A 22453-nucleotide genomic window follows, 5' to 3' on the forward strand; every position below is an offset into this window, starting at 1 on the left:
TCAACAGAGACAATTTACATCAATATGAGGAGCAAGGCAGTGAGGCATGATCAACCAGGAGGACAAGCAGAGAAGTAAATGAGGCAGGCGGGCGGGGGGGAAAGGAGGATAAGGATATGATTGGTTAAGGTGGGGAGATGACACTTCCCACAGCTATGGTAGAAAATTTCAGGGCTTGAGCGATTTTTTAAATAGTGGCGTTTAAACACTAGAGGTGATTTCCAACCCGTGTATTTAGTCAATTCTGAGAAATCCATATTATGAAAGTAATTAATGGAGGTAGCAACTGCTCGAATATCATGAACCTTAGGGACTGAATCTGGGTTGGCTTGTTTAATAAAATACAGAATTTGTTGTCTTATACCATTCAGTGATAGAGTACCACCTTTCTCCCTGATAAAAAGAGGACCCGACTTACTCTGTGGAGTTCTTAAAAGGTAAGATTTAAGTGTATAAACTGGACATAAAGACTGGTCTTGTGGAAGGGCACCACCTTCCAAGGAGACCACCTGTCTTGTGGGTCTTCGTTTTTGGCTAAGAATCTAGGATCAGGGAAAGGAGGACCTCTCCGGAAGGGAGGAAGTTCACAAAATTATCACCTCTAGTGAGAGCCGACAGCTCTGAGATTCTAGCACCTGAAGCCAAGCTAATCAGAAATAAGGTCTTCCTTAACAGATCCTGATAAGAGCATTGAAAGTTATCTATCTCTGATGCTAACTTAAGGACGTCATTGAGAAACCACGTAACGGAATGTGGGCGTGATACGGGTCTCAGACGAGCGCATGCTCTGGGGATGGATGAAAAATAGGAATCTGTAAGGTCGATTTTAAAGCCGTATAGAAATACTTTCTTCAGGGCTGACTTGGCTGTGGTAATAGTGGCCGGAGCAAGGCCTTTTTCAAACAGTGATCTAAAGAAAGAGACTCCTAAATTAGTCGTCATGATTTTGGCTTCAGATGCTTTTAGGAAGGAGGCTAACTTTTTGACTGCTGAATCATATTGTCTAAGAGTAGAATCTCTTTTATCTGACTCAAGAAATAGAGTGTTGACAGGGTCAATGTTTGCCCCTTTTTGGGCTGCGAACTTTATAAAGTCCATAAAACTAGGGCATTCTGAATTCTTGAGGAAGCTGACACAGTCTTGGTTTGTACTGTCTGGGTCAGTATGGGCTTGGGAATCCGAAGACTCCGCAATCCCAGTTCCTGAAGAAGAGGGAACCAATTGCTCTTCGGCCAATAGGGGGCTACTAGGGCTAGTTGACCTTTGAATGTCCTGAGTTTGTGTAATACTTGCAGCAGTAAATTTATTGGAGGAACAGATAAATTTTCTCCCAATTGTTCAATCTACTGTCATTGCGTCCGTGGCGTACGCCTGAGGGTCCAGGTTGGGGGCCACATAACAGGGGAGCTTGAAGTTGCTTTCTGTCGCGAACAGATCCACTTGGAGACCAGGAACCCGGCGGCAAATCCATTTGAAAGATTCCGCGTCCAGGGACCACTCCGTCTCCAACGGAGTAGTCCTGGACAGGGAATCCGCCACCACGTTCCGTACCCCCGCTAGGTGGGTGGCTGACAGGTGCCAGCCGTGCTTGTTCGCCAGGGAGAAGATAGCAACCATTACTTGGTTTACTCGACCTGATTTGGAGCCGCCCTGTTGATGCAATGAACTACCACTGCGCTGTCCAATACCAGCCTGATATGAATCCGGTTGGGGGCGGATTTTCTTTAAAGTTAGAAAGACCGCCATAGCTTCCAGGGTGTTTATATGGAACTGCTGAAACATTGTGGACCACGTTCCCTGTACTTTTGTTTTGGGAATATCCCCCAGCCGCTTAGGGAAGCGTCTGTGTGGACAACTAGTGCCGGAGGGGAAATTGAAGCGGAACTGACTTGAGAGGCCCTTGACTGAGGTCCAAGGCCGCAGTCTTGTTTTCAAGACTCGAGGGATGGAGAGACCTTGTCTCTGAGCTTGACATTGGCTCGACTCCGCCACACTCTGTTTATGTCTTTTAGTTTCGCTTTTAAGAGCAGGTCTGTCACTGAGGCAAATTGAAGGGACCCAAGGACCCTTTCTTGGGATCGGCGGGATGCCGATTGATTTTTGAGAAATTTTCTGGTGAGAGATGCTATCTCCTTCCTCTTGGGATGCGGGAGAGATAACGTGTGAGCAGACAGATCCCACTGGAGGCCCAGCCACTGAAACCGGGACTCCGGAGTCAGGCGGGACTTTTGTCTGTTCAGTTGAAAACCTAACGATTCTAGGAAGTTGATGACTGTGGTCGTAGCCTTCTGACACTCCAGAACTGTTGGTGCCCAAATTATCCAATCGTCCAGGTACGCTGCTAGGGATATCCCTCGGGACCGGAGTTGTTGAACTACCGTGTCCGCCAGCTTGGTGAATACCCTGGGCGCAATGTTTAGGCCGAAGGGCATGACCTTGAACGAGTAGGCTTGATTCCCGAGTCTGAAACCGAGGAACTGAGAGAAGTTCTGCGCAACCGGGACGTGATAATAAGCGTCTGAAAGATCGATGGAGGTGGTGACGGCTCCACGCGGAAGTAGAGTCCGTACCTGAGCTATTGTAAGCATGCGAAATTTGTCGCATTTTATGTAGAGATTTAGACGCGACAGATCCAGGATCACTCTTTGCTGATCTGAGTCTTTTTTGGGAACTGTGAATAACCTGCCTTGAAATTTTAGGTGCCTTACTTTCTTTATTGCTCGTTTGTTGAGCAATTCTGCCACATAATCTCGTAGGATTGATGAGGGTGGCTGGTAAAACCTGTTCAGAGGAGGAGGTTCCTTGATCCAGCTCCAACCCAGACCTTTGGACACAATACTGTGTGCCCAAGGGCTGAAGGTCCATTGGTCCCTGAACCAATACAGGCGACCACCTACCTGTGTTTTCTCAGTGGGAGGGAGCGGGTTTATTCCCTCTACCACGTCCAGGTTTTCCTCTTGGGGTGGTGTTTGCCTTTCCTCTGTGAGGGGCCCTGCCTCTTCCCCCCCTTGCGATTCTGTTAAGGCCGTGAAAGTAACCCCGGCCCTCATAGGTGGAGTTGTATGCTGGTGAAGTAACATACGAGGGCGCAGCAAGGGAATGAGCTGGTTGGACCAGCACATATTGTTGGGGGTGAGCTTTTGAGGTGGAGGGCTGTGCCACTGCCGAGACTGGGACGGCTTGAACTACCGTCTGCTGGTGGGGCCTCTTATGTCTCCTAAAACGTTTACCTCCTCTCGTCTGGGGGCCGCCAGATTCTGGGGTCTTGCGCTTGTAGGTGGAGATGCCCCAGCGAGAGCGCAGACTCTGGTTGGCCCTTGTAGCCTCCGTCATGACGTTCGTAACCTCTTCTTCTGGGAAGAGGTTAGGTCCCCAGATCGAGCTTTTTACGAGCTTGTTAGGCTCGTGACGGATAGTAGCATTTGCAAAGATAAACTTCCTGCATTCCAGTCTGGCCATGATGAATTCAAACAGGTCAGACTGAAAGCCAGCTAACAGGGACTTAGCTAAGACCTGGAAAAAGGGCTCGTCCGGCGCGGGAGACGGCAGTGGCTTCCGTGAGGCAGACGGAGTTCAGGGACCGGGCTAGCTTAGTCCGGGCATCAAACTCCGCCTTTAGCAAAGATTCTGGCAGCTTGGGAGTTCCTCACTAAACTGTGAGGAAGCACAGAGGGGTCCAACTTCCCGACCGTGAAGGTGGGCCGGAGCATCCATCCAGAACTCATCACTTCCCGGGAACACCAGGAAGTGGGGTCTGTTTCTCTCAGCTGCGGTAACGGATTACCATCAAAGCACGCTCCGGCCGTAGCCAGGGCGACTTTGTTCAAACAGGGAGTTGGTAAGTTGTCTCCCAGGGCAAACATAGTATAGTTGCCCTTGAAAGGAGTCAACTTTGTGTTGTCTGCCTGCCACTCCGTCAGAGTGCGCAGGAGAGACGACTGAGCTTGGTCCCTAGGGATGATGACAGTCTCCCTGGGAACCTTATCAGAACGTATCCAAGCTTCCTCTGTCAACCTTACGAAGCCTGGATACGGGGGCAAAAGATCGGCGGGGAAGAACTCCAACTCCTCCAACCGTCTCGTGCCAAGACCCTCAATAGTTAGTTTGCCATCGTGTTGGATGGCCCGGAGGGCGAAACGCCAAGGGTTGCCAAGATCGAAAGGCGGGAGGTCCACCATGTCGGGAATGACATACTGGGGTTCGGCTGGGGGTGGATTGGCCATTCCCGCCAGCATGTTGTCATAAGTGGCAAACTTCTCGGTTATCTTACTATCATAGGTGGCAAACTTTTCTGATATTTGATTGAATTTATCATTGATGTCCTCGGAGAACCTTTGAAACATCTGTTTCGCAAAGGTCTCCACGTCAAAGGCAGGTTGGCGAGGAGGGCTTGGTTTTTCTGCCCTCTTACTCACGCCTTTGCCGGAGGAACCAGACTTGCTCCCGGAGGCTACAGGTGCTGAGACCTTAGCCTTCGACGGGGGGAAAGGCGATGCTTTCTTGGAGGACGAGGACTTATAGCCCTTCGCCTTCCATGAAGTCTTCAACTTCAACTTGGGGATAGCTGATGGAGCCCTATCACCCAAGGAGGAAGACTTCCCAAAACCTGAAAAAGAAGAAATCGAAGAAGCTGGGGAATCAAAAAGGGTGCCCGCCCCAACAACCTCACCTACCTCGCTACTTACCCCCTGGTCCTGTTCAGTAGCCATGGGTTCAAGGTCTAAGTTCAAGGCGGCGACGTCCTCTGAAACTTCTGAGTAGAGGATATCCACTTGGGGTGGCTGGGTCGCATCCCGGATCTGCTGGATGATGGGGGTGGCAAGATCTTCTGGCACTGCGGCCGCCACTCGTGCGCCGGGGTAGAGCAGGTCCCTCAACTTCGCGTCGAGGACGTAGGGCTTCCCCGACGGAACATTCCTACCAAACCCAGCCACCCAGGCCCGGAGAGATTCCAAGGCCGACTTCTTAGAGGACTCGTCCGCCTGAAAGAAAGCCAGCAATTAGCTAAGGGCGAAAAAACAGTCCGGAAACCACATAGACAAAATTCAAAATGAGGAGCATAAAACGGAGGAAGGTTGTCACTTACCGACTCATCCTGGATGGTTGCGCACAAGGCGAAGCAAACCTCACAACCATCGGGGTGCCAGACTACCAGATCGTCGAGCCGGACCGCACAACCAGCGTGGGTCCGGCACACTACGTGACTGTAAGGTTGTTGCAGTGATGCGGTACACCCCGGCTCCTCACAGCGAACAGTCTGTAAGTGGAAAACGAACATGAACCTACCACTCTAAGCAATCTAAAGCCGGCAAGGCCGGGAATTTCAACTGCAGCCGGAATACTCCGGTGGAGAAGAAATACCTTATCATAAACTAGGCCAATAAGCTCTAAAATACACAGAGTGGCAGGCAAGACTTCCAGACCCCGGAATACTCCGGGGAATGAAAGGAATGAGACAACAGGAACTCGCCGCAGGGGTTGCCTGTAAAATTAACGGCGGAACCCCCGGGCGTAGAACCGGACTCACGTATAAAACTAAGGAGAGTACTCCGAAGATAACACATATATTTATGTTTAAATACGTATATCATGAATAATAACATTAAACTAATGACGGCATAAAGAGTAAATGCTCCGGAGACCGGAGGGATCCGCTCCCCTTATATAAATAAATAAATCCCTCTTCACTACTTCCCCGCCAGAGAAACAAGGTGGGCAAGATGCTCGTATATTCATAACATAAACCGGAGCAAATATAATAACCTAGCCGAGTAGCCCGACGGGGAGGGAGGAGTGCGGGATAGAGTGTTCGAACACGTTCAAGCTACAAGTGAACGAATCACTAACACCAACACAGCGATGCTAGGGACTGTATGGGAGGGAGCGAATCCCTGTACCAAATGGAGAAGTCCCTGAACTCGGAGAAAACGCCATCTAGCGTCACCCGCACGAGTAGAGCAAAGCTGGAAGGGTGGGGGAGTGGGTGGAGTAGGGGAGAATGGTAGGCTACGAAGAAAGAGAACAGGAGACGGGGGAAACATATGACCCGCTCAACTGCACTACACCACTCCAAGAATGAAACTGACGGAACATAGTGGACCACGTTCCCTGCACTTTTTTGTGTTGAGAATATCCTCCCCACCCGCTCAGGGAAGCATCCGTGTGAATTACCAATGCCGGAGGGGAAACTGGAGCGGTACTGATTTTGACAAGCACTTGACTGTTGTCCAGGGCCGGAGTCTCTTTCTCAACACTGGCGGAATTAGGGACATCTTGTCTCTGAATCTGTTGTTGGCACGTCTCCGCCACACTCTGTTTATGTCTTTCAGTTTGGCTTTCAGGAGCAGATCCGTTATTGAAGCAAACTGAAGGGAACCTAAGACTCTTTCTTGGGTACGGCAGGAAGCTTTCCTGTTCTTGAGGAATTGTCTGGTTGCTTTGGCTATTTCTTTCCGTTTGGCTGGCGGAAGAGACAGTTTGTGTGAGTCCAGGTCCCCACTGGATTCCCAACCACTGAAAGTGGCTCTCCGGAACTAGGCGGGATTTCTCCCTGTTTATTTGGAAGCCTAGAGATTCCAGAAAACTGATTACTATGGCTGTTGCTTTCCGACATTCGCTGGCGTTGGGTGCCCAGATTATCCAATCGTCCAGGTATGCGGCCAGCATGATCCCCTGTGACCGTAGTTGTTGGACTACTATATCTGCCAGTTTGGTGAAAATTCTGGGTGCTATGTTGAGCCCGAATGGCATGACCCTGAACGAGTAAGCTTGCTTTCCTAGTCTGAACCCCAGATAAGGAGAGAACCTTCTCGCAACCGGGACGTGATAATAGGCGTCTGAAAGATCTGTAGAGGTGGTTACGGCTCCACGGGGTAGTAGGGTCCGAACCTGTGAGATTGTAGGCATGCGAAATTTGTCGCATTGAATGTATAAATTGAGACGAGACAAGTCTAGGATTACTCTTTGTTGACTGGAGCCTTTCTTTGGAACGCTGAACAGTCTGCCCTGAAACTTCAGGTGCCTCGCTTTCTTTATAGCCCTCTTTTGGAGCAGGTCCTTCACAAAGTCCTTTAGGGCTTTGGACGGTGACTGATGGAATCTGACTAGCGGAGGAGGGCCTCTGCTCCAGCTCCATCCCAGGCCCTTGGAGACTATGCTGTGGGCCCACGGACTGAAGGTCCATTGGTCCCGAAAGAGATACAACCTCCCGCCTACCTGAGGAGCCTCACTGAGCGGGGGATGATCTACCTCCTCTGCTACCTTGGCCTCCCCTCCCTCGGGAGATGGAACGGGACGCCGATTTGCCTCTAAAAGAGCCTCTGGCTCTACTTCCCCTGGCATTTCGGTTGAATGCCCGAAATGCCCCTTGGCTTTCAAATGAAGCGTTGAAAGCCGGAGGTGTCACATAAGAAGGGGAAGCGAGCGTGTGTTGGGCTGGCTGTACCAGCACATACTGATGCTGAGGCTGTGCTTTAGAGGTTGAAGGCTGGCCGGCTGGAGAGCGGAACAGCCTGCAGCACAGTCTGGGTATGTGGTCTTTTAAACTTCTTGAACCTCTTCCCGGGTCTGGGATGAGGTCGGCGGACTCCGTTGGCTTCCGCCAGGGGAGACCCCAGCGGGAGCGGAGGCTTTGGTTTGCCCTGGTTGCCTCTGCCAGGACTGTATTTACTTCTTCCTGAGGGAAGAGATTAGTCCCCCAAACAGAGCTCTTCATGAGCCTATTGGGCTCGTGCCATATAGTGGCTGCCGCAAAGATATGTTTTTGGCAATTCATACGAGCCACTATGAAGTCGTACAGGTCCTGTTGGAATCCCGCCAGTAGGGATTTGGTAAGGACCTGGAAGAGGGCTTCTTCATTGTAGACAACCGAAGTTGCCTCTGCCAAAGTCAGGGAATGCAGGGACCGACTCAACCTGCTCTTGGCTTCTGATTCGGCCTTCAGAAGAGATTCCGGGAGTTTGGGAAGCTGCTCGCTGAAGAGGGAAGAAGTGCAGTCAGGGTCGAGCCTACCCACCGTGAAAGTGGCCGGAGCTCCCTTCCAAAATTCAGAATCTCTGGGAAAGACGAGAGAGGTGGGATCTGTCTCCTGGAGTTGTGGAAGGGGCTTGCCCTCGATGCCTGCCTGACTGGTAATCAGAGCTACCTTAGTCGTGCAGGGGGTGGGGATAGCATCCCTCACCGAGAACATCGTAAACATCCCTTTAACAGGGGTGAGTTTCATGTTCTTGGCCTCCCACTCTGTGAGCGTGCGCAACAGGGTGGATTGTGCCTGGTCCCTCGGAAAGATGGCAGTCTCCTTTGGGACCTTATCCGATCTTATCCAGGCTTCCTCGGTAAGCCTGGCATAGCCTGGGTAGGGAGGCACTAGGTCAGGTGGGAAGAACTCCAGCTCCTCCAACCTGCGAGTACCCAGTCCTTCAATGGTGAGGGTATCTTCATGCTGAGGAGCATGAAGAGCCAGGCGCCAAGGGTTTCCCTTATCAAAGGGAGGAAGACCGGAAGCGTCCGGAACAGCGTAAGACTGAGCCGCTGCTCCGGCGCGCATAAACCCAGAGAGCAAGCTCTGCTGGGTCTGTACCTTCTCTGCTAGGGATTTCACCGACTCGCCAGAAGACTTCAGGCCCGAAGCCAACTGGGAGGAGAGTTCGCTAATCCTGGCCTCCACCCTTTTATCGAACTTTTTTATAAGAAGTTCCGCGAACGCCTCTGGGTCAAAGTCAGGACGAGGGGGACTCGCCTTACTTTGCCTAGATATTGATCCCTTTCCAGAGGGGGGAGCCTTGCTCATAGACGGCACGGGGCTAGGGGCCCGTGACGACTTCGAGGGAGCTCCGGGGTGAGGCCTCTGGGGTTTGAAGGACTTTGATAAGGTCCTGGTTTTCACAGACTTTACCTTGGGGACAGTAGACCTTGACCTGTCCTCAAGGTAAGAGGATTTCTCAAATCCTCTGAAGGAAGAAACAGAAGAGGAAGGAGAGCTAAAGAGAGGATCAGAACCATCTACCTCACTTACCCCCTTACCTGCAACCTGGTGGTCCGGGTCAACGCTCATCGGCTTGAGGTTGATGTTGATCGCCGCAACCTCCTCCGCTACCTCTCCGCAGATGGCTTCTTCTTCATGGGAGGGCTCCGTCATCTCACGGATCCCAGCGATCAAGGGGGCGGCTACTTCCGCCCGGACGGCCGCTGAGATCCGGGCGCCGGGGTAGAGGAGATTGCAGATCTCTGAAAGAACGTAGGGCTTCCCCGACGCGACATTCCTCCCGAAACCACTGACCCAGGTATTGAGGGTCGACAGCGAAGAGTCGCGGGAGCTGCGGTCGGCCTGAAAAGAGGGGAGTGCTCACTAACGAAATCTCCAACTGTCATATATATGTATCAATAAAGGCCACAAACTCAAGAGAGAATAACGATTAGTGGACATGTAACTTACCGACTCATCCAACACTCGCTCGTAAAGAGCGCAGCACACCTCACATCAGTCAGGGTGCCAGACGATCAGGCCCCCGACTCGGACCGCGCAGCTGGAGTGAGAACGACACACTTCGTGTCCACAGGACTGCTGCAGGACCACCGTGCACCCATGCTCCTGACAACGTACCATCTGTAAGTGGACAGATGATACATGAGTATGCTAATAAGGCACGCCGGAGTAGGGTCGCCGGAGATGAGTCTTAATTTTAAAATTACTAACGGAGCATGCAAATGGTCCGGTCAGACTCCGCCGGAGTTAATTCTGGTATTAGGGGAATGATATACAAGGTACATGAGTGAAAATGTTAAGGACCGCCGGAGTAATTCCGGTGCTAGGATTGCATGAATACCTCTGGACACAGTCCGGTAGAGGTATGGTAAATACACTGTACGGAATGGTTAACAACGAGTACTTGTCAAAAAACAATGGTTATGATACATTGATTTTAAAACTCCACTTTGATGCCGGGGGAATCGAGTTACACCATACTTATGGTGGCGGCGGAGGAGGCGGGGTGAGCGCTGTCCAACCACACACCACACCCACCGGAGTGGTTACATTAAAGAGGGGGTAACAGGAGACCCGACAAACTCGGCGGAGGTAGGTTCTGGCCAAAGTCAAGACAGATTCCCAGGGTATATGGTCGATGTTCCAGTTGTATGAACAGGGAAAAAACAAGGACAATAACAGCTAGCAGAAGAGCGGGCTGATACGGAGGCCAGTTAGGTGGATAACTCTAACTGGATACCGAACTAACTCTCCACGGGTGTCGGTCTTAAGAGAACGACCACCCTGGGGCAGGAGAAACTTCGGTCACGCGTCTGATGCTAGGGAAAGGGTAGGGAATAGTCAAGTGGAGGAACCTACAGCAGCGGCCAGATGGGTGGGGACACCCCCCTGGACGCCGATAGGAACCCCACGGGGTGTCGATCATGGGAGAACGACTACCAAATGCGGGGAGGATACTAGGTTACACTCCAAATGCTAAGGGGTTGCAAAGTGGTGGTAATCAATTAGCGGTGGCTAGGGAGTCGGGAAGCATCCCTAGACACCAAAAGAACTCCCCATAGGATGCCGGTCAAAAGAGATCAGCGTCCTGGCGCGGGAGAACTAGGAAAACCACCCAATGCAAAGGAAGGGGTAAAGGGATTTGTTAGGCTAGCGACACAAAAAAGGCTCAGAGCAACCTCTACCCCAGGCTCGCTTCTCAACGACAATCTTTACACGGGTAGGAAGACAAGCCGAGCGTTGGAAGGGGAGGTGGGAGGGGGGGGAGGGGAGACACACGATGCCAGGTTGCCTGCCCCGACACCTACGGCTCGGACAGGAGTAGGCTACGAATGAGAAGACCCTCGCTATTCTAGCCTAACCTTACGAAGACCCAAGAGTCCGAGCTGGTAGGCCAAAATAGGGAGAGGGTGGGAAAATCATAGGCCTAATAACACCTATCCGAACCAGACGATACCGTCAGGAGGGCTCAGAACGTGGGACTCTCCTACCCACCCATGCCTCCCTCCAAGCCTCAAAACGACCTGGTCGAGGAAGTAGGGAGCAAAGAGCCGTAAGGGAGCCTAACTTCCTAGGCTAACCTTCCGAAGCCAAACAGCAGCCAGGAGGACCAGCCTAGGAGACCCAACGCAGGAACTATCTGACTAAAGTAACACTAAAAGTTAACCAAACAATGTATAAATATAAAGTAAATAATATATATATCCATACAGAACATAAATGATAAAAGGACTCATGTAGAAGGGCAGGCCAAACCACTCGCGACATATGGGACGCGGATGATAAATAATGGCCGACCCTTACATTCAAGCGTAACAATATTAATCCAAAAATATAAATGTCATCCGTTAACATATAAATTAGCAAATATAATTAGCATAACAGCACCATCTCAGAGAATATACCCGTGAGCTGGAGGAGGAATGGGTCCAAGGAGAACATGGAATTATGATCACAAAGGCGAGAGGGGGAACCTCATAGCCTACGATAAGCGAGGACTCGCGCCTCCCCAGGGAAGGGTAATTCGGAATAAACTGACTCCGACAAGGAGTGAATATGAAAATATGTAAAAAACACATAAATAAAACATATTATCATACAGCAAAGGGACAGAATCATACTGTTAACCAAACGAAGACTGAAGGTCATGTGTGGTCAGAGAGAGAGGCGGCCGAGACCAGCGTCATATTCAACCCCATAATTATCGAATTAGAGGTTAAATAAAAGGTCTCAAAACGCCAAAAAACTCAAAGGGAGATGGTACTCAACTTAGATGAAGGAAAATCCTAAACGGAAGACATGCCAGTGTACAGAAAAAGCAAAAGAAGCACACCGTTGAAATGTACAACAAGGCGCTGGCTCGTGCTAAAATGGAATGCCAATATGGCGGCTGAGTTGTTGGTATTCGGGGAGCTGGTGCGGGCTTTGTAATGGCACATCGCTTTTGGGGATTTTGAGATTGGATATCTCTACAGGGCAGAGGTCTGTGGTAGTGACAACACTCACCCTTTCCTATATACGACTCCATTTTATGGAGCTCGCACTGGGGGTAGTAACCCCAGCATTGCATTTAGCTTTTCTCTGGTATGTTTAGCAATAAATTTACCTAGAAATATGTGCTAGATGGTAATTTCACCGGGTGACACAGGTCAAAGCCTAGAAAACACAAGTCTTTCCCCAAATTGTGCTTATAGGTTCATCAACTGATTTATGACATATGTGCAGGATTTTGAAAAGGAAGTCCTGCTGCCATCTGAAGCTCCTGTTACTGTATAGGGTTGATCACTCTTCTGTAAATGCCTTTCAAATGTCACTTTAGATCCCATTAGGCTGTAATCCACATGGAGTGTAAACTTGAAGGCAGCCTTCATTTTAGGTCTATTTTCTGCTTTGAGACTGAGTGAGTCCCATGCCCCAGTAAAAGGGTGTAGTACCATCAGTGCACTTAACATGGTGTACTGTGGGCATTACTAGCTGCATCGACTTTTAGCTTTTTACTTTACCTTCAATTGCTGTTTTCAGTTTTGTTGTCCAACCTCTCTAACTATTACTTCTTAGTGTAACTGTGGGGTTTTCTCGCAGTTCCACTCTAGCTATTGTTAGATTAATGGACCAACCATATGCTTCTTGCTGCTATGTAGCGTTAGCCCCTTTCTAAATTGAAACAAATTAGAGGTTTTGTTATTAAATTTGTCTGCTGATTGTTCTCGGTATACTTTATAGATTTAACTTACAATGTAAGGAATGATATTATACCTTACCATTTCCAACTCTAGAATGTATTCTCATTGTGTCTTTAATCTACGCATTTTTTCCTTAACTCTCTTGCTGAATTTTGGTCTAAGAAATGATATTGAGAGATTGTGATACACGGAAATCCACCCTTGTTAAAGTTGGTACTATTGGAGGTTTTTTTTGTTTCAAAATTTATTTTGCTCTGTTGATCATGGATCTGCTTTTCATAGGTATTTATATGCCACAAGGAGCAATATTATAAACCCCAGTTCAGTGAAGCAGCAGAAAATCTTTCCCATACTGGTAATATTTATTTAACTAATAGTTTCAACGACACATTAGTTTTACCAGTGTAAAAGTAAGTCATAATCCAGTAATCTTTGCAGCAATACTAGTACTAATAGCTAATGAAAATATGAAATATGTTACCACTCATTATAGCTTGTGTGGAGAATACAGGCAGTCCCTGGTTTATGACGGGGTTTCTGTTCTTATGGTGCATTGTAAGCCGAAAATCGTCGTAAACCGAAAAATCGTCGAAAATCATAAAAAATTCTAAGAAAACCTTACTTTTAATGCTCTGGGTTGATTGGAAATGGTGCAAACTGCATTTTTATTGAGTTTTTCATCAAAAAAACCTCAAAATTTTTATTATTCTGCCGTTTTAGAACCATATTTCTTCTGTCGGATAGGCACACGACGCGTCGTAACCCTGGAACATGCATCGTAAACTGGGAAATAATTTCTGATGAACATTTGTGAAAAGCGTCGTAACCTCGTGACGTCGTAAGCCAGACCCGTCGTAAACCGGGGACTGCCTGTACTTTAATTTTAAGGTAATAATGAATTAAGATACAGTACCACCGAGTGCAGTATATATAGTGGTGTTTTAATTCATATTTGCTATGCTAACTTTCAAGATAAAATACCCAAGCCTATGAAAATAAGAAATACTGATATAACTTCTGAAAATTCTACAAGAAAACTGATAGGTAATATGATTCAAAATATAGTACCACCTATTATAGCTTTCATATGTGGTATTATAATTTAGATATGCTAGGCTAGCTTTAATTATAAATACCCAAGCCTACAAATATAAGAGATGCCTTTAAGTTTGGAAAAGATTTTTTACAGGAATACTTATATTTATTAATAATTTATAGTACCACCCAATATAGCATATATATGTGGTATTTTAAATTAGATTTTCTTAGCTAGCTTTCAATATAAAGTACCCTAGCCTGCAAATATTTATTATTACATTACCTCTGTTTTTATAAATATTGACCATTGAGCTTTTCGCTTAACTAGATGTCAGTTGTACCTCTAATTGATTCATAATTTAAAGGATTGTCACTATTAATTTTATAATCAATAAATGAATGTCACACACTAAGCTTGTCTCATAATCGACTGTCAAAGTCACATACTGTACTTGTAACCAAGTCAGTCCATTTCATCCAAATGTGTGTGCTCTGCTTATGAGACATATATGCAGCTTGCATTCTACTGTTTCTCAATTTTTTTTTCTTACTACAGGGCTACCAATATGCTAGTCCCAAAGGTTGCTTGCTTCAGTGTAAACTGCATATTCCGCTGTTTGCCAGTGGAGCAGCACATAACACCTGCTGGAGCCCTTGCATACACAAAGTTGAGTACAGTGTGGGTGTTTGCTGGACATGTGGAAAGTAAGCAACATGCAACTAGTGGGAACCTACATGATAATAGGGTTTGTTTAAATTAGCCCTTTGAGTTCAAGGGTTCTGTAGGATTGTGCGTGTGTTGTGGGTGTGGGAGGAGGGGGTAGGGAAAACACATTTGTGGTTAAAATACAGTACAGCAGAAAGCAGATACCATGCTGTGGTCAACATGCCAAGAGACTGGAATCCATTATCTTCCTATATGGCATCTCCAGTGAACATGAAGTCACTGATTGCGACAGATGCCTAAGTAACAGGCCACTGAGCTGTCATTACTGAACCAAGAAAATCCAGGTGTACCACCCATGCAACAGTCTGACACTGATGAGGACTCCAACAGGGACCTCCCTCCTCCCCTTGATATTCCTTTTCCTCCTATGGTTCCTATTCCTTCAGGGAAGCATGAGTTATAGGCAGAAATAATCCAAGACATCTTATCTGCCAGGTGGCACTGATCCAACTGTCCCAGCCTAACCCATCCAGACAGAGGCTCCTGTGGATATTTGGTTGGACTTTAGAAAGGAGATTGGAGATCTTACAAGTATCAAGGAAGTCCTTGATATAGAGCTTAATTATATTCAAGATACTGCTGAAGATTCCCATCAGGAACTCAGGGGAGTCTTAGATTTAATTGTTTTGGAATGAATCTTACCTGCTGTTAAAGTTAGCTTATATCTTCGTGCCATTAGGTGCGAACGGCATACAAAATATATAAAAAAAATAACGCTTGGCTAACCTGCTAGGACTGTCCCTGTAATCACCTGTTTCCCACCAGGTGGTGTTGGAATGTTTACGTTCTTGTCAGAATTCTTCATGTGGTGTCCTTATGCAGACGATGTGAATCAGTGTTAGTGATGATTTTGATGATTTCTGGCTTATTTTCTCCTGCATGTTATTGTGCTTGTTTTTTGTTCATGCATTATGTCATCTACAACAAGCAGAGATGAAAGCATTAGGCTGTATAGGAAAGAGTTTGTGGAAACCGAATGTTTTGGTTGTGAATGGCCACATAGCCTTCTGTACATGTCAGCGTAGCTGTTGAGGCATGCATGTGGTTTTCTTGATGTGAATATAACGAGTCATCTGATGAGAGGATGAAATTTTGTGAAGTGTCAGAAGATGCTAGAGGCCGATAGATTACATAGACAATTCATCAGGGCACACCAGAAGCCTACTCAGTCTTTTCCTTTTGTCTTCTGGTGGTGCTTATCCTCCAACGTTAGCCTACCTTCTTTTGCTCCCTATGTGGTTCAGGAGAAAAATAATAGGTAATTGAGAAATATTCTTTCCTTATGGTTAGAAATTTGACTGCACTGTATATATTAGGGGGAAGATCGCCCCCCCGCCCATAGTGATCGACCTTTTTCAGTTTCCCCCTCAAGTGAGGTGTTGGCCTCAAGTGAGGTGTTGGAGCCTTGGCATCTTCTGTAACCCGCCCTCTGGACTGCCCTGGGTCTGTTGGTCTTCTCCACAGACAGGGAATCATGGTGTGTCTCGGGACCAGGTCTGTGCTCTTCACCACCTCTCTCAGCCATCTCTCCAGTTCGGGTTCGGCTTGCTCCCCAGATTAGTGGTTTGGTAGTTTGGCGCTTGCTTTTGCTGTCTCACATGTCCCCATTTTGGGGAGAGTATAGTGACGTGTGTGAACTGGTAGAGTTACGTAGGGATACAGTTGACCCCCGCTGTATTGCGGTTCAGTATTTGCAACTTCAGTTAATCACAGATTTTTTTGTGAAAAGTATCTCCAAATATATCATGGAAAATTCACTAATTTGCAGATTTTTTCGTAAAGCAATACTATTCACTAATTGCTGTATTTTCATGCTATTTTCATGAATAAATACATTTTTTATGGTGAAAAAGATTAACTAATTTTCAAATATTAATATTGATGTAAGCACAGCAAAATATCAGTTTATCAAGGAAAATATAGTAAGTACAGTGCTAGATTTAGCTGGATGCAAGGCAAGTATAAAGGAGGGAGAGGACAAGTCGAAGATTGGCTTGTAGTGTGTGGAGAAGAAGTGAAATATCCAGAGATAAAGATAAGAATGAGCTTAAAAGGAAAAGCTTTAGAAGTGACAGAAGGGGTAGATAGAGAAGAACTTCAGGATAAAGAGGGTTCAAAGATAATATTATCAAAGCTGGTAAGAATCTCCAAAAGATAGTCCAATGGAAAATTACAGTAAAATGAAAAATTATTTTAAAATAGAAAGAGAATCTAGTGAAAAGATGAGAGATTTTATAATTAGGTATGAGAAGGCAGGATCAGAGTGTAGTAGAGCAATAGGGAAGAGCATGCTTAAAGGAGAAGCAAAGGGTTTCGTGTATTAGAACAAGCGAGTCTCACAGACAATCAAAAGCAAATGGTATTAGCATTTTGTGGTCAAAGAAAGTTGGAAAATGAAATAGTGTCACAGATAATGAAAAGAATATTTGAGGGATTGAGGAATAAAGAGGATGAATGGTGGGGGTCAGGAGGTTATGTAAATTTTGGGGAGAGAGGAAAAATCAAAGATATCAGGGAAAATGGAGTTGAGGTAGAGGTGGAAGAAATCCTATAAATAGAGAAGGAAAAGTAACATTGTTTCCAGTATGCAAATTGGAATGGCACTGGGATTGTCCTCATAATTTTCAGAATAAGAAGAAACTAGAAACTGGACAAGAAGATGAAAAAGCTCATATAGGAGAAGTTTGTAAAATAGATGAAGTCATGGGAAGAGATTGATGCGATTTTAGACACAGGATGCAAGTCGACAGTTTGTGGGGAATTGTGACTAGCATGCATTGTCGTGGGTTTGAATAAGGAAGAATTAAAGAGAATGAATGATGCGAAGAAAGAGTCTGATAAAGCGTTCAATGTCAGCGAGTCATCATACAAGTTGAAAGAGTAATGGAAATACCAGTGATATTGAAAAACAAAAAGTTTGATTTGAAAACAAAAATTTTGCATGGGGTGATTGATGTACCGTGGTTAATAGATAAGAAAATCATGAGTAAAATGGGTATGACTCTTAAGTTTAAAAGAGAATTGTGCAAAAATAGAAGCATTAAGGGAAATGGGTGTGAAGTTCAGAGAAGATAAACAGGGTCACCTAAGGTAGAAGAATTGTTACTGTAGGGATGGAAAGGAAAGAGTCTAAAGGAAATTAAAGGTGCAATTATGAAGTTACATCTACAATTTGGTTATGGAAGTGGAGATAAAACATGGAAGCTAACTGAAGAAGTACACTGGAGTGGTGGTTTGAGAGAAAAAGAAAAGTTAGAAATAAAAAAGTTACTAACAGACTTGATTGCAAGTTGTGAGGTATGTAAAAGATACAAAAGAAATCCCACTAAACCAGTAGTGGGATTTTCTTGGAGTAAAATATTTAATGAGGTTGTAGCAATGGATGTGGGAGCGATGCATGAGCAAAAGTTCTTGGTAATGGTAGATATGGCAGCGAGGTATTGTCAGGCATTTTGGATAAAAGACAAGAAACCAGGAACTATTATAAAGACACTTTTTGTTGGGTTGTTTGCAATATTTGGAGCACCTTCTTAAATATTATCAGACAATGGGGACAAAGTTCAAAATGAAAAAGTAAGGAGGATGGCAGAAAGATGGAATATTAAAGTACTGTACTGTATTTGCCACAGCATCGGAATCCCCATGAAGCAATGGAATATGTGAAAAGACAATAGGTATAATCAAAGAAAGCTTAAGGAAGATGAAAGATGATGAGGAAGTGGATTGGTCAATAGCATTAAGATGAGTGAGTGAGTGCCAGGAACTGCTTAATAGATAGCGATGGTTTCTCCCCTAACCAGTTAGTATTTGGAGAAAACCCTTCTTTGCCAAATTTATTGGGAGAAGAGTGTTCAAGTCCTGCCAGAGAAGTGTTTATCAAAAATAAGTCTTGTAATAATATAAGAATTGTTTTAAACAGAAACGTCAGAGAACACAAGAGAGAAAATGAAAATGAATGGAGAGGACCTGCTTAGGTAGTGGGAGTAGCAGGTAAAACGGTGGTGGTTAAACATGGGGATTCTTTAAGAGAAATAGCCAGAATACATGTTACAATACTAGGATTCAAAGCCTGTTATCAGTAAAAGAAAAGATACCTAAAATAGATAAAAAACATATGCTGTGAAGGATGAAGCAAAGGAAGGGAATGTAGATGGGCAGGAAGGAAAAGGGATGGTAATGGGCTGGAGAAGGAATGCAGATAGACAGAAGGCTTTAGAAGGAGATTTGGTGGAGGAAACACTGGAAGATGAAAGGGAAAGTGAGTTAGTGGAAGAGATAACCCAAATTCAAAATGGGAAATATAGTTAGAGCTATAAACAAAAATAAAGGACAAGTAGAAGAATTCGACTCTGGTGTGGGCTCAATGACCAGACTGGGTTGAACTGCAGCGTTGGACAGAGCACTACACTGGCCAGGCGTAAGCACTGGCTGTGGCTCGATGGCAGGGCTGGAATGAACATCAGCGCCTGACGGAGACTCGAAGGGGGCAGGACCCATGGAAGGCCCGGAGAGGGGCTGGGAAAGGGTGTTCTGTCCCAGGAGGTCATAGCCTTCAGGAATATTATTGGCTACTCCAATCATACATATCCTACTTTTGTGGGGCCTGGTGCCCTCAGTCAGGCGGTTGAGAGTGTCAGTCTCCAGATATCAATACCCTCAATAGTAACATGCATGTTATATTCAGTGGTGGCCTCATTAGGTACCTTGCTTCACCTTATAAGGGAGATTTGAGTGCCAGTGTCCTCAAATGCAGAGACCTGTTGAGCAAAGTAATGACCTTGAGGAGATGCAACAAAGATAGGCCCCACAGCCGGGGGTCCTAAAGAGGGTGAATGAGTGGCTGCCAGAGCAATGACAGTGGCAGTTTTCCCTCCAGGGCAATCCATGAAATTCGTGGTATGCCTGTATTTCTTACAAGTGTGGCAAAAAGCCTGGTTATAATCTTTACAAGGAGTGGTTACAGTATGGGTAAGCTAGGAATTCTGATTAGAGGGGGCTTTTACTTGGCTCCCCCTTTAGCTTTGTTCTGGGCTTCAAATGCCTTACGGTACATACAGGCGGTGATTAAGATGGTCCGTTTCTGGGTCAGACTGACGAGGGAGCGGGACCAGAAGGAATTATGCGTCTGTGGAAGGTACTGGAGGATGGGTGGTATATCTCATAAGCATTGGCCAGGCAGCAGTAGTCAGCGAATAGTTTTGGCTGTTTCTCGTTAATGTGTAGAGCCAAGGGGCTGGGCAGGTAATTGAGGAAGTCCTCAAGTTGGAGTTAATTCAGTAAATCCTCGGACTCCTTGCACTCCAAGGCATTGATCCATCGCTGCAAAGCTCAATTCTTTTTGTAGGACCAGTCTGACCAGGTTTGACTGACCTCCTTGGGAAGACTTTGCCATCTTTGTCTCCAACGCTCAGGCGTAGTCTCATACACTGTTGCTACGGCCTTCCTGACCGCCACAAGGTTTCCCTTGCCACCATCTTCCAAGGAATTTAAGGTGTCCTATCCCTTTCTGACCATGTGTTTTGCCAGGATCATGGCCTTCTTGGTGTCAGTGGGGTTGTACTCCGAGTAGAGGGTTTCCAGCTGGTCCATCCACGCCTCTGGCTCTGCGTTGTTCCAGTGGGGCATGAGGTGGCTTATGTTTGATATAATGGAGGAAGCGAAGGCCAGGGGGGGGATGGTCTCAGCTTGGTGTTGGGCCAGTGCCTTGCTTGGATCTTTCGAGCTCAGGCTCCTATTACTCCTTCAAGGATAACTCGTATAACCTCCAGGATTCTTCTTGTTCCTTTCTCTCCCGCTCCATTGCTAGTTCAAGCTGTCACTGCTTTTCATCCTGCTTTTCTTTCTCTTGAGCCAAGGCTAGCTCCTTCTCCCTTATGGCTAGTTCATGCTGTTGCTACTTCTCAGCCTGTGTCTCTTTCTCTTCTTGTCTCAGCCTTTCCAGCTGGAATTCATACTCTCTTTCTTCTTCTCTGGCTTTCTTAGTGGCAGCGACCTGGTCTTGGACCCACTGGGACAGCTGTTCCCCTTTTGACCCCATACTTTTCCCCACTTCCGTGAAGGTGTTTTACTCCTCGATGGACATGTTGCTGATGCTTAGAGTGGGGTCTGACATTTCCTAGCAATGCTCATACATTTAGGATGACCACGCAAGCAATTGCGTAGAATGAAAAAGTGGGACTCTGGTCTGTGCAGAGTGTATGCAACAGTGAGAGTGCCCTGTGCAGAGTGTATGCAACGGTGAGAGTGCCCTTGTGGGAGGGTGGCACTGGGTGCACCTTACAAAAGGTCACATGGTACATAATATGGGTAACTGGGCCCTTATGTGCAGGTTGTTCACGAAGAATGATAGGCTTAATTTGCACTGGGCTAGTAAAAGGGATGCCAAAATGCAGAGGTGTAATTGGTTCCGAGGAAATGATTGGCTGTTACGAAGAACAGTAAGGTTGTTCTATAAGAATGGCGTAATGGCATGCAGTGGACGACGGCACATATGCAGGTTGTGCATAGAAACACGAAATGTTTAACATATGCACAGGACGGCCGGCTAAAAGCAGAGGTTTTGTTCCAAAGAACGAGTGGCTTAACTTCCATGGGGTGGTCAATAAAATTGGCCCACATGCAGAGGTGAGGGTTGTTCACAAAGAACAGTTAGGCTTAACTTGCCCACAGACACAGCGGTAACATGTGGTGCAGAGATGATGTTCAATAAGAACAGAGTAAAATAATTAAATGAATAGGATGGCCAGCAAATGACACGAGAATAAGCAGTGTTTAATAACACATAGATGGACTAGGCATGTACATGCAAAGTTTAGGTTAAATAAGTACAAATAGTACGGCACACTATGGCTTTATCACGTAGGTGCAAGCTATGTCTAAAAACACGATAATTGAGTGGCACTTATGTGCAGGTTTTAGGTTGAGGAAATACAGGCAGTTAATGAGTTTGTAAATTGCACAACTGTGATATATATAGGATGTAAAAGCCCAGAAAATAGTTTCCTTGTACTTTAAATGGGTTTGCTTATTTGAAGCAGTAATTAGAATTTGCTTGCCCAAGGCTATGAGGGGCAGTGCTATACTTATATTTGTATAAGCAGGCTTGCACTGATGCAAATGGTATAGCAAAATTAATAGAACATGCTTCTCAATAATTTGGAGACAGGGCATATTTTCTGGGTTCGACCTGTGTCACCCGGTGAAATAACCATTAAGCACTTATTACTAGGTATAAGTATTGCTAAAAATACCAGAGAAAAAAGCTATCAGGAATGCTGGGGTTACTACCCCCAGTTCAGTCATCTATTAATCAAAATAGATGTCGGTATACACAAAGGGTGAGAGTGTGTTGCCACTGCCACAGGCCTCTGCCCTGTAGAGATTCCCAATCTCAAAAACCCCGGAAAGTGAGGGGCCGTCACATACCCAACGCTCACTGCCCAGCCAACCAACACCTCAGCCGCCATATTGGTCTCATTCCATTTTAGCACGTTGGTTCAGATCGTTGTGTCTTTCTCTTGTGCTGCTTTTTGACCCATATTTACGCTACTCATGTCATCCGTTCAGGAATTCTCTGCTTCCAAGTTAAGTTCCATCTTCTTTTGGGGTTTTTTGTTATTGGGGCCTCTTATTTGACCTTTAATTCAATAATTACGGGGTTAAATAACTCAGGCGTTCCTCCGCGTTCGCCTCGCCTTGGCCATGTTTGGCCTTTGTTTTCTTATAGCCTAGCAGTGAGATTCTGCTTGTGTTTTACACGGTTATATATTTTAATTACGTTATTTATTATTTCTGCCCCTTCAGGAAGTTCTTTTTGGACGAATTGTCCTTTCGTCGGCGGGGGATGTTGTGCCCGTATCTTAGCGAAACTAGGCTATTTGGGGAGGCTTCCCCCTCTCGCCTTTATGATCATAAATATTCCTTTTTCGTGGGCACCTTCCTCTAGCGGCGAAGGGATACATTCTCCAAGATGGTACAGTTTTGCTATTGATTTTCCTGATATGTACGGTGATGGATGACATG

At 46.2% G+C, this 22453-nt stretch overlaps 2 protein-coding genes across 3 annotated transcripts in view; one reads left to right on the plus strand and one right to left on the minus strand.

The window, feature by feature from the left end:
• Positions 1-22453, plus strand: part of LOC136849338 (ubiquitin-protein ligase E3B) — a 961194-nt gene that overhangs the window by 286672 nt on the left and 652069 nt on the right. The gene's annotated exons all lie outside the window — the stretch shown is intronic.
• On the minus strand, positions 3369-6046 carry LOC136849339 (uncharacterized). Its single transcript, XM_067122701.1, has 2 exons — positions 5087-6046; positions 3369-4982 (listed from the first exon to the last, which is right to left on the minus strand). Exons 1-2 carry the CDS (start codon positions 5276-5278, stop codon positions 3603-3605), a joined length of 1572 nt encoding a protein of 523 aa, XP_066978802.1. The 5' UTR covers positions 5279-6046; the 3' UTR covers positions 3369-3602.

Source organism: Macrobrachium rosenbergii, chromosome 20, assembly GCF_040412425.1.
Source record: "Macrobrachium rosenbergii isolate ZJJX-2024 chromosome 20, ASM4041242v1, whole genome shotgun sequence".
Classification (NCBI taxonomy): domain Eukaryota; kingdom Metazoa; phylum Arthropoda; class Malacostraca; order Decapoda; family Palaemonidae; genus Macrobrachium; species Macrobrachium rosenbergii.

Bases quoted from the DNA above. Each gene is read 5' to 3' on its own strand.
- LOC136849339 (XM_067122701.1), bottom strand. From the start codon at position 5,278: ATGTTCGTTTTCCACTTACAGACTGTTCGCTGTGAGGAGCCGGGGTGT. The intron at 4,983-5,086 runs GTAAGTGACAAC...GCTTTCTTTCAG, and splicing joins CAACCATCCAGGATGAGTCG to GCGGACGAGTCCTCTAAGAA.